This window comes from Rattus norvegicus, chromosome 3 (genome assembly GCF_021556685.1).
Source record: "Rattus norvegicus strain SHRSP/BbbUtx chromosome 3, alternate assembly SHRSP_T2T, whole genome shotgun sequence".
Taxonomy (NCBI): domain Eukaryota; kingdom Metazoa; phylum Chordata; class Mammalia; order Rodentia; family Muridae; genus Rattus; species Rattus norvegicus.
The window spans coordinates 71,661,622-71,674,887 of NC_141536.1; the positions used below are offsets into that span (position 1 = coordinate 71,661,622).

General features: G+C 36.9%; 1 protein-coding gene across 1 annotated transcript; it reads right to left on the reverse strand.

The window, feature by feature from the left end:
* Positions 1-4,109: 4,109 nt before the first annotated feature.
* Positions 4,110-5,075, reverse strand: Or10ag52b (olfactory receptor family 10 subfamily AG member 52B). The gene is given in 1 exon segment (NM_001001053.1): positions 4,110-5,075. A coding segment is annotated over 1 exon segment (966 nt).
* Between the last annotated feature and the right edge of the window lie 8,191 nt (positions 5,076-13,266).

A 13,266-nucleotide genomic window follows, 5' to 3' on the forward strand; every position in this document is an offset into this window, starting at 1 on the left:
GTGTTGATAGGAAGATAGAGCAAAGGAGTACAGAGCAGATATCACAGTTTCTGTGGCTTGATGATGGCCCAGAAAATGGGGGAATTGGTGAATGGTAATTGGAACCCCCATCCCACACACAATTGTACTGGATGGAAGCAGGACTCCTGGGAGGCAGACCTGTGACTCAGGGAATGAAGGAATGTGACAGGATTGCATGTAGAGGTATGAACAAGAAGATATACCACAGAGCGAGTCAGCTCTTTGTTAGTAAGAAAATAAATTAATACACTATATCTGTTCTCATTTCGTCTCCCACAACTCATGATACATATGGAAAACCATTCATTATCCATAATTCTGCATGACATTTCTTCATTAATGCTTTAGGTGTCACATGCCAAAATATAAATAAAAATTTTATTCACGAGAAAATGTCCAGTTCTTCCAAACTTTGTTCAATCTCTTTGGTAGAAGTGTTTCCTTTATTTCCATTTTTTCTTTGGGTCCCAATGTCATTTCCTATCTTTTAACTAATAGTGTACAGTAAAATTATACCTTCATCCATACCCTGTTTATTATTTCTTCCTGATGGTATTAGAAAGAACCAGAAAAGGAATCTGAATCATGCAAGTCAGTCTCCCCTTACTGCCCCTTTCAAAATTTTTATTTTTCTGATTTCAATTTCACAAAATTTTGAAAATTATATCCTCTGTTTTTTGATTATACTCACCCTTCCAAATCTTCTTGTTTTTAATTAAGTTTACTAAGACTATTCTGGTCTTCCCAAATATTCTTAGATGTGTGTTACTCTACTGTATTATGCTAGACATATTAGGAATATATTTTTACAGAAAACTCTCATTCCTATTCCTCCACAAGAAGATGAGTATTGCTAATATTTCCATGGATATGTGTAACATCTCATGACAAACTTCCATCTCCATTATGAGATTTGATCTAGCTGGTACCAATATTGTATATTCTGTATCAAACACCGTGAGCTCATGTGCACAACTGTCTTGCTTTTCCTGGGAACTGTTTCCTTGTAATAATCTAGACCACCTATCTCTGTCACTCTTTCTACAAGTATCCATGAGTTGGGAATGGGAGTTCTAAATACGTGCATATTTCTCTTTAGGACTGAGCATTCCACATTATAAATACAAATCATAGGGTCATTTGTGAAATGTCTTTCTGGTACAAGGGTGTCTTGATAGTGGTGAAACCAAGAATAATAAAGTCATACCAAACAACAAACCTGATATGAGAAATTTATTGGAAAGAAACACAGAACTGTAGCTGCCTCTGGATGGAAACAGGAAGGAAAACAAGCTGATTTGAAGGGTGGACTTTTATACGGTTTTTGAACTATGTTCAATGAAAGCTAATGGAAAAGTACATTGTGGTGGTAAGTAGCACTTGGCTACTAATACTGAGTCATAACGGTGGAGATTTCCAAGCTTCAGGTGAGGAATAGGCCAAGGATAGACTGTTGCCCACTGGCCTGTTACACTACAATTTAGAGAAATATATCCCTAAATTCTGTCTCACAGTTAGAGATTGTTAGACACATGGTTCAACAGTCACACATGTACCTTGAAATAAGACAGAACTTAGTATCTTCTGCTTATGCTAATTTTGCAGGTATCTAGAATGTAACCATTACAGGTTCAAAACATTTTGATTAAGAATTCAAAGAAAGTCTTGGTAAGCCAAGCGTGTATGAAAAGATGAAGGTCTCTAAAGCCAAATCCTGAAGGGATGATGCATGACCACATGAGATGAAACCTAAGCTCTGTGGAGAACACTGACTTGACAGAGACACCAAGCCTTTGGATCTTTGATAAGAACATTCTCTTTGAAGATCAGGAGGCAGAAGGAGCAGGTAAGTTATATATTACAAAGTACAAGAACACCAGGCTTTTTAAGGACTGAAAACTAATATTTTGCTACAGTAACCCCACTGATACATGGAGATCCTTAATGTATTTTCTGCCTCTTTGAGTTTTTGAAGAATGTTGGTTTTGTTCTTCTTTGTCAATTTCCAACATTTCTTTGGAATAATGTGTTATCTCTTTCTTATTGTATACTATCAATATATAATAACTGATCAATTGCTCACAACCCAGAGTTTTCTGTAACAACATGCTTCAAGGTTAAAACCTTACATCCTGCATAGAAACTCTTTAAGCAGAAAGATAAACAACTCAAAATAGCTAAAAATAAGTCCCTGAAATTGGCCAAATTCACTCAGCTTCTTACTCCTAAGAATAAATAGTCAAGCTTCTGATAATTACTCTCACATAAGAAAACTTGCAAAAATTCAGGAGACCAGAGCCTGGAAAATGCAGAAACTGGCCAAGCTGCCTAGAAGAGGCTTAGAAGAACTGAAACCTTGCAAAGATCTATTTAGCTGCCTGAATGCTATACACTTTTCTAAAGTTTCCCAGTCTTTGTGAGCTGTCACTCACCATTTCTGGTTTGGATGCTGAGATTCAGTTGTATTTGAGCAATTTCTGGTCCTATAAATAACCCTGACCCATAATCCTCAAAGTGGCAAATATATCTTACTGTTTCACCAATTTGGACCTTGACCATGTCTATATTTTGGTCTGTTGTCTCCCTATTTGAAATAAGTAGAAGTATATATTTTTGTCTCTCTAAAAAAGCCTTCTTAAAAGTCGCATGTTTAAGGCTTTACCTTGATTCCCAGAAGGCATATTTATATTGGACTTCTGAATAATGTTGAACTATTAAGAGTTTTTAACAATAATTAAATGCATTTTGTCATTAGATGCACATAAGAATTTTTTTAAAAATGTGATATTTGAAGATGAAATCCTACCAAATAGCTCATATAGTGGATGATTAGCTTCCAGTGCATAGTAATATTTAAAGTATTTGAAATATAAGTGTATATTCAATAGATTATTTATAAGTTGTCACTGGTGCTAGCTTGTGTAACTTTCCTCTAAAATTTCAAACGTGTGTATATCCCAGTACTAACCATCTGCATAGTCTAGATACAAAATGTCCATTTCACCAAAAATCTCCTCATGATTCTTCTTCTCAAATTTCAAATACTGAAAATAAAACTGAAATTTACTCTTCTAGATTCAAATAATTTATCGTATCAGATATCATATCAGATAAGTATAGTAGTATATTTATTTCAAATTAGAGTTTTTATTTGTTGCTATAAATTTTCAAATAAGTAAAAAACTAGGAATGTACCTCTGCTGAGTATCTTTAAAAACATAAATTTTATAGTCTTATATTAGAAATTCAAAGACTAGCAATAATATATACATCACAGAATCAATATGCAATGCGAAATAATCACTTTAAATCACTTCATAATGTATGTTACAAACCTAAATACAACATATTTTTATCCCAATTTTTATGCAAATGGTGGATGCTTTCTGTATAATTTGCCAATATTTGGAGTAACCTTAAGGTGAAGTTTCCCTTCTTTTGAAAAATTAAGACCTAATGCTGAAATAATATTCATTTTTCCTAACATTGCAATGACTGTAGCTAACTGTATCGGAAAGAAAACAATCATGTTTTTTCTTTACTCTTCTTGCATGAATTATATTCAAATGTCAGTTTCCCCTCCCCACTCCCCCCAGTCCCTCTATGTCAACAAACTTCTCCCCAGACCCACTCCTACCCTTGCTTTCCTTCAGAATAGTGCAGACTTCCCAAGGATATCAACTTTACAGTGCATAACAAGTTACAATAGTACTAGGACATATCAAGGCTGGAGGAAGTAACACAGTAATTGTACAACAAGTATCCCAACACCTGGCAAAAGAATCAGAAAAAAAATATAATTTTAAGAACGTAGGGACAAATGTTTTATAAGAACACTTTGGCAGAGGCAAAATATAATCATTTGTATTTACTTATAAACATTTTTTCACCAGTATAATGCAAGGAGGAAACACTGATGCTTAAACAATGTTTGTTTAAAAGCAAAACGTTGTTAATGGGTTTGCAGATATGCTTGAAGCAAAGAGTTCATTAAGAATAAAACATATCAATTCATTTACTCAATAACAAGATGTAATTATGTTCAAATTAAATGTACAAAACATACAATTTATCTGACTTTAATTGTCTCACAATGCTAAAAATTTGGTAAATAATTTTCTCAATGCCCCCGTGACATCTTTGTTCCTGAAGCTATATATCAAGGGATTGAACATTGGAGTGAAAACGGTATAAAACAGAGAGAGTAGTTTGTCTGTTCCCTCATACTTACTGGACTTAGGTTTTAAATAGGTGACACTACCTGATCCGAAGAATAAAATTACAACTATAAGGTGGGAAGAACAGGTAGAAAAGGCTTTTGTCCTTCCTGTGTTTGATGGCAACTTCAGGATGGTTGAGATGATCCTGCTGTAGGATGCAAGGATCAACATGAATGGAACAGTGACAATCAATATTGCAAAAATAAAGACCACAATCTCATTCACAAAGATGTTCCCACATGCCAATTTGAGTAGTGGAGGTATGTCACAGAAGAAGTGATTAATTTGGTTAGAATCACAGAAGGGCAGAGACAAAATCTGATAAGTTTGACCCACTTGAATGGGAATACCAATGACCCAGGAAGCAATCACTAGCTGGGTACACAGCTTGGTACTCATGACTACAGGATAGTGCAGAGGGTTACAAATGGCCACATAACGATCATAGGCCATCACAGCCAGCAGGAAGCATTCAGTGGCCCCCAGGATAAGGAATAGGCACATTTGTGTAGCACAGGCCAAAAAAGAAATATTTCCTTTCAGTGTGAAAAGATCCATAAGCATTCTAGGAAGAGTGACAGAAACATAACAAATTTCTAGGAAAGAAAAATTGCTGATGTAAAAATACATGGGGGTTTGCAGACTGGGATCAACCCTTGTGATTAGAATGATGATGCCATTCCCCAGCAGGATAATCGTGTAGATGAATAGGAAGATTCCAAAGAGAAGCCAGTGCAATTTGGGAATATCAGAAAATCCTAAGAGAACAAATTCTATAGGTATAGTAATATTTGTCTCTGTGATTTTAAATTTGTTTGCTCTTTGTAGGTTCATGTATTTGGAATGCATTTTCCTCTTATCAAACCACATTGGGATTTTGTTTTAGTCCAAGGGTTGTTGTTATTGTTTTGTTATTGTTCTTGTTGTTTTTGTCGTTGTTGTTCTAAAGGTTTTTTGTGAATCTTGAAGTTTTTTTTTTTATTCTGGATGCTGACTCTGGAACGAGAAGCATGAATAAAACCTGAAAGTTTTATATATAAAGTCTTCCAAATAAGTTGACCATGTTAGATATATTTCCTAATTGTATTGATGAAATCCATAAAACTGTATCTTTATTCACTTGCCATAGGAGAAGGATAATCCACATGTATTTGATCTTGCTGTTCCTTTATGAGGCCACTTCTCCAACCTCCCGGGCTCCATCTGTTGCCATAGCCTCACAATTTGTTTAAGTTAGCTCCTAACTCTCTTTGAATTTCAAAAATAGCTTTGATGTCTTGAAAGCTTTATTATTAATAATTTTAATTACATTTTGAATTTCAAACTTGTATGGAGGTTGAGGTAAACAGGACTTAAAGTTTTGATTCCTCTGCCAGTGTCAAGGTAGGAGTTTCCCTTTACTTTTCTGTATGTAATCGTTAAATGCATAAAACATTCAGACAGTTATAAATTTACAGGATTTTTTCTTTTACTTGTATAGTAATAAATATCTGATTATAACCTCAGTATCTAGTTTAATAAACAATTAAAAGTCATTAAACAAAAATCTCATCTTTATGTTTTTATTAATGTCCAAAATCCATAAATCACAATATTCATAACAATTATTTTAAAGGGTAGGGTAAAATGGGGATGTTAGAGAATAAAAAGTATAAATACCTGCTGTAATTCCATTGAAATATTTAAGTTAAATATTTATCATACGAGAGCTATGGCCTAAGACCCAAAAGATTGCTCAGCTGTGTTCACTGCCACTCTGTTCTGGTCTATATAGGCCATTGCGTGCCTGGTAGATAAAGCCTACTAGATAGTACATTGAGCATCTCTAGAGCTCCTATGCATGTGTTTGTATTTTTTTCTGCTCTCTAAGTTGAGTATCATTGTATTATAGGAACAGAGAAAGCTCTGACTTATTCTGTCATCTGATGTGTGATTTCAAATTAAAATGATGGTACAACTTTTCATTAGAATTGGCTGCTTCATATAAATCAAGTGGAAAGATCCTCTGAGAATTTGAAAACATAAAATCCAGAATTTGAAAATCCAGATCATAAGATATTGCTAACTCATAGATTAGATTAAAACAGATAATACTGAATCCAAAAAAAGGCATTTGGCTTTTCACTCTTTATTACTTTTCCTTGTATCTTAATTATCCCCATAAAAATTGAGCAACTTTTACCAGGATAAACACATATAGACATATATTGTGTAAAATTTTTTCCATAATTTTGATTGGGAGTCTTATAACTGATATTCAGGCATAAATTTTCCCAATCAAATCAGCTACTGTTTACCAAAGATAATACTTGTAACATGGAAGACACAGTTGCTGTCTGTTTTCTCCTCTACCAGGAGTTTAATACAGGAAAAATACTTCGAGGAATGCTCTTATTTTTACCAATAATGTTTCCTTACTGCCAACATAGCAAAATATGTTTTCATTATAATCAAAGCAACATTCTTTCATTATATTCTTTCGTAATTATAGATAAAAATGTTAAGAATTAAATGTTCCAGAGGCTTACCACATTTATTATTATTTCATTTAAATTATATCATAAGGAAAATACAAGAATAACAAAAAAAAACTTTAAGATCAATATACTTAAATTCATGATTTCAGATGTTCAATCCAAATTAATGAGTTATAATCCATAAATTTATGGTACTGAGAAAAATATAAACATGTTAGCAGTTTACCTTTTCAGTTTTGCTAAAGTTGTATTTTCCTGACTGAACTATTATTGTTTTGAATACATAAAAGTAAGGGGATATATCATATTTTATTAGAACCTGACTTGTTTTCTAAACACTCAGTACCATTTATGAAAAATACTTCCCTCCAGTGGGGATACCTATTCTCCCTTGTCACACCTAAATTGATGCATCAGTGCCCGAGTTTGCAATTAATTTGGTAAGTTTATTAAAAACAATCCCTGTAAGGAAAGTTGTTTCTCTTCCCAAATGCATTTAAATCATTTATTAGCCCCAAAAGAACAAACATTAGAAGTTTGATATTGTCTATCTCAGATCATTCACATGCTATATCTGTTTTCTTTCTTAACTGTGCGATGTTATATACTGTATTTTTCATGTTGATAATTCATACTCACCAGAAAGAAGATGCACCACATTTAACAAACACACTGTTGCACTCCAGAAGAAGGAGATGCTCCACATGTTTGGGGAAGCATCTTGCAGAAGGTATAAAATACTATTATAACCAACTGAACAGACTTTCAAATGGGAAAGAAAAAAAAACAAGGCATTTTAGCACTTTTTGCTGCCTAACATTTTTTTTAAATTTATGCAACATTGCTCTTAATCATTCTGTATTAAATGCTTCATAATTTTTTAAAGTATAATATCTTTATTGCTTGGGTATTTAAAACACAAATACACCTAAATTTTGTATTTTTAATATTCATACACACACATATATTATATATATATATTACTTTCCTTTCAAAACTAACAAATTATATAAAGAGATACTTTCAATTACATTAGATTTGTCTCATGTATGTTATATCCCCACAGTGCAATAGATGGTTAACAATGGGGAATCATGAAGTTGTACTGGCACAGCTGCCTAGACAATCACCCATCATAGGTTTTTCAGGTTAGAATCCATGGCTCCTGGGGTACTATGTGCATTTTCAGTTCCTGAGAGACCAACAAACTCCCTCAGACAGTGAAACATTCAGGCCACTTTGTGTTTCTCTTTATGTTCCTGTTGAACCAAGGAACCACAGGACAATTGGACTTAAACATTTATACTCTATATGGCTTGGAAGCAACACTATATCCTGGTAACTCAACTGTATTGATCGTGGAAATTGATAATATATTCTGTTTGTGATAAGTGTATCAAAATCTCTATTGCTCTCAGTAAAAAAAATGTTACAGTCTCAGGCTTCTGTTGTCTGTCCTGGCTGAGCCTGGTTTAATATTTAATTGGCCATATCAGTAAGCTTGGCTTGGTAGGTAAGCAAAGTTTTTTGTGGGTAACAGTCTTTATTATATAATGAATGGTGCATACTTACATTTAATATATTATACTTTCTGGAATATTTATTAACTACATACAGTTTATATTCTTCTTTCCTTTTATTCTTAAATTTTAACAAAAAATCTTCTATGTAGTAGTTTTCAGAACTTAAGAAATACCAGTAATCTGAAACTGTGTGACTATCATCCATAACATTTCTTTTGGGATTCTAGCACTAAGTACTGAAGATAAACCAGAAACGGTCACTAGAAATAAAGGTTTAAATCACTATGGATCTCTCTCATGAAGATTTCTCCTCATGTGTACTAATTAAAATATCTGGGAGCAAAATTACTTATAATCAAATAAGATTCAGATACTCTATATACAGAATGGAGAATTAACAAAGTTAAAGATGAAAATATATATTAAAATAGATTTCACTGACATCTACAGGATAGAAATGTTCTGTAATGTTATGTTTAGCAAGCGAAATTATATAGAATTAAGAAAAATCTAGGATCCCAGTGCACGGGGGCTCCAGCAAAAGGTGGCACAGACCCTCCTGGTTGCTGCCCTCACCAAGAGCTCAAACGCAGCCCCCAATGAACAACTTGAACTGCAGGACCACAGGTAAAACCAACTTTCTGCTCCAAGCGACCTGCCTGGTGGACTCAGGACACTGGCCCACAGAAACAGCTGAAGACCAGTAGACAGGAAAGACTACAGGACTGAAAGCAGAACACTCTGTTCCCATAACTGGCTGAAAGAAAACAGGAAAACAGGTCTACAGGACTCCTGACACACAGTCCTATAGGATAGTCTACCCCCTGTCAAAATAGCAGAACAAGGTAACACCAGAGAAAACCTGATGGCAAAAGGCAAGCACAGGAGCCCAAGCAACAGAAACCAAGACAACATGGCAGCATCGGAGCCCAATTCTCCCACCAAAGCAAACACTGAATATCCAAACACACCAAAAAAGTATGATCTAGATTTAAAATCACATTTGATCATGATGTTGGAGGACTTCAAGAAAGACATGAAGAACTCCCTTAGAGAAATGCAGGAAAACATAAATAGACACATAGAAACCTATAGAGAAGAATCACAAAATTCCCTGAAAGAATTCCAGGAAAACATAATCAAACAGGTGAAGGAGTTAAAAATGGCAATAGAAGCAATAAAGAAGGGACACAGGGAAACAACCCTGGATATAGAAAACCAAAGGAAGAGACAGGGAGCCATAGATACAAGCATCACCAAAAGAATAAAAGAGAGAGAAGAGATAATCTCAGGAGCAGAAGATTCCATAGAAATCATTGACACAACTGTCAAAGATAATGTTCAACATCTTTAGTCATAAGAGAAATGCAAATCAAAACAACCCTGAGGTTTCACCTCACACCAGTGAGAATGGCTAAGATCAAAAACTCAGGTGACAGCAAATGCTGGCAAGGATGTGGAGAAAGAGGAACACTCCTCCATTGTTGGTGGGATTGCAGACTGGTAAAACCATTCTGGAAATCAGTCTGGAGGTTCCTCAGAAAATTGGACATTGAACTACCTGAGGACCCAACTATACCTCTCTTGGCCATATACCCAAAAGATGCCCCAACATATGTCAAAGATACATGTTCTACTACATTCATAGCAGCCTTATTTTTAATAGCCAGAAGCTGGAAAGAACACAGATGCCCTTCCACAGAGGAATGAATACAGAAAATGTGGTACATCTACACAATGGAATATTACTCAGCTATCAAAAACAATGACTTTATGAAATTCGTAGGCAAATGATTGGAACTGGAAAATATCCTGAGGAAGGTAACCCAATCACAGAAAAACACACATGGTATGTACTCACTGATAAGTGGATATTAGCCCAAATGCTTGAATTGCCCTATATGCACAGAACACATGAAACTCAAGAGGGATAACCAAAATGTGAATGTTTCATTCCTTCTTTAGAAGGGGAACAAGAATACCCAGGCAGGGAATGGGGAGGAAAAGATTAAAATAGAGGCAGAAGGAAAACCCATTCAGGACCTGTCCCACATTTGGCCCATACATATACAGCCACCCAATTACACAAGATGGATGAAGCAAAGAAGTGCAGGCCAACAGGAACTGGATGTAGATCTCTCCTGAGAGATACAGCAAGAATACAGCAAATACATAGGCGAATGCCTGCAGCAAACCACTGAACTGAGAACGGGACCCCCGTTGAAGGAATCAGAGAAAGGACTGAAAGAGCTTGAAGGGGTTCGAGACCCCATATGAACAACAATGCCAACCAACCAGAGCTTCCAGGGACTAAGCCACTACCAAAGACTATACATGGACTGACCCTGGGCTCCAACCTCATAGGTAGCAATGAATGGCCTATTAAGAGCACCAGTGGAAGGGGAAGCCCTTGGTCCTGCCAAGACTGAACCTGAGTGAATGTAATTGTTGCGGGGAGGGCGGTAACAGGGGGAGGATGTGGAGGGGAACATATATATAGATGGGGAGGGGAGGGGTTAGGGGGATGTTTGCCCGGAAACCAGGAAAGGGAATAACATTCAAAATTCAAGTGAATATAAATTTTGGGAGAAAAAAAAAATGGGAAAAACCACAACCCAAGGGGGGCAGGGGTGGTGTCATTGGAAAATCACAAGAATACTAGTCAAAAATCACAAGGAGAAACTCCCTGTTTCTCAAGATTGTTCTCTAAGATTTTAATCTAACTTTATGGTCAGCTAGTACAGGTAGAGGGCAGGGTCTGGAATTTGAGGTATTTAGGCCTTTTTTAAACTTCTGACTTCTTAGCTCCTTTTTTTATTCTTTCAACAGCAGGAGGCTTTCTAACTCCACCACTTTCTCCAGATAGGAAGAATAAAAGGACTCTCAGCCCCATTATCTTGGAATAAAGGAAAGTACTAGTTTGTTTTAGAAAGAGTTTGGGGGGAGGTAGGGGAGGGAAAGGGGATGTAGGCTCTTTCCAAAGAGAGCACTTATTAGATGGAAGGATAACATAATGTTTCCTTAAAACAGAAATATACAGGCATTGACTATTTTTGGCAAATGAACCTGTCTTTTTCCCAAAGTGGTTCTCTTTTAATGGCAGGGTGTGATCCTTCCTCATGGAATCAGGGCACCTAATGAAAAGAAAATTATACAGATTTAAGGTTTAATATACAAAATATAAAGAGTAAGTTATAAAATCCACAGACTCAGAGCCAAAAACTATAAAAAACAAGCCCAAACAAGTCCAGGCAGGGCGGGGCCCGCCCTACAGCCAAGACTGACAGGCCATAAAGATAAAAAAAAAAAAAAAAAAAAAGGGAATACAAGAACCAGCCCAGGCTTCTAAAATCCTGAACGCCCCAGTCAGCATATACTCTTCTGCTGTGCTTTAATCTCACTGCCATGTTGAATGAGCCAATCACTTATAGCCGCGCCAGAAATTAGCCAATTGTGTTTAACTGCGCCAAACCCCCTAGCTTTCCCTATATAAACCCCTGACTTTTGAGTTTTGGGGTCTACTCCTCTGTCTCCTGCGTGGGATAAGTGTCAGCCCGGAGATCTCTGTAGTAGGTCCCCGTAATAAACCTCGCCTTTGCTTATTACATCCAAAATGGTCTCTCTGTGTCTGGGGTCCGCGATTTCCCAAGACTTGAGTAAGGGTCTCTCTTCGGGGATCTTTCATTTGGGGGCACGTCTGGGATCTTGAGACCACCCCAGACTCAGAAGACCCATTGGAAGTAAGTTGGATGTTTGTCTGAGTGTTTCTGTGTGAGCGGTGCCGCATTGATCAGTCTGTGTCTGTCTCTGTTTTGGTTCCTCCTTGTGTGTATATGTGTGTGTCTTAGTACCGGTCAATGTTAAGAGGGTAGATGTGTATTCCTGCCCTGTGCTAGGAGGGCGGACGTGTATTCCTGCCCTGTGCTAGGAGAGTGGATGGGTATCCCCACTCGGTGCAGCTGCCTATGCAGTCCGTGAGGATCCTCTGGCTGTGGAAGGGGGGACGCCCTGGGCCCGCAAGCTGCAGCCCCTAGAAGACATTCCACGGGCGGAGAACAGTCAGGAGAGCCCGACTGTGAACAGTCAGGAGGACCTGACTGTGGTTTTCTGGAACAGAGGAGACGGAGTGCTCCTTTTACCTAGGCGGGAGTGGACAAGGAATCCCACTCCGTCGGAAGTCGTGTTCAGCTGCCTATTTAAGTATAGGCACAGACAAGTGTGCTTGGACCTGTTAGTGTCTGTTGTCTGTATTCTGTTTCTGTGTTTGGTATCCCAGAAGCAATTAAGGTTAAGGTACAGTTTGGGCCAGGTACTGAAGGTACCAGGCATCTGTGGAAATTGGTTATAATATGCTTTGTCTTGGTCTTGTTTGTGTGGTTTGTTTTCTGTGGTATTGTCGAGTGTCTTTTTGGCTTTTGTTTCGTTTTTGAATTTGGACTGACGACTGTGTATGAAATCTTGGACTGACGACTGTGTTTGAAATCATGGAACTGTTTGCTTTGTTCGTCAAAGAGTTTTACTTGGTCCTCTTGGTGCTTAAGTTAAAAGTTGAAAATAATTTGCTTGAAATTGTTTTCTGCCAGGAGTTTTATCTTTCTCTCTTGAGCCTCCTCCCCAAGGAGAGATGCCCCAGGTTGGGGGGCAGAGAAGCCCCTAAAATAGTTTCAAAAAGAATCTACAACAAACTGTGAAGAACTTTGTTTTGCCAGTCAAAATTTAGAATTCAGGCTTTAGCTGTGGCCACGGTCAGGATTAATGTTTTCTTTTCCATGGGCCTTTAGCCCAGTGAGACAGCTTGGTGAAGGACTACTACTGCAGTCCTGGTATTTAGAGACATGGAGAGAGCTATAGTTTTTTTATTAAATGTTGGTATTGTAGTATTAACAATCTCTTTGTTAGATGTAAGAAACAGAAAGCCCCAGGTGAGCTGGTTACAATTCTTTTGTCAGCTGCTTAGTACCTAGCACCCAGGTCCTAACCATCTCTCCATCCTTTTGTTATTAGTTGTTACTAGAAGCCTAGTGT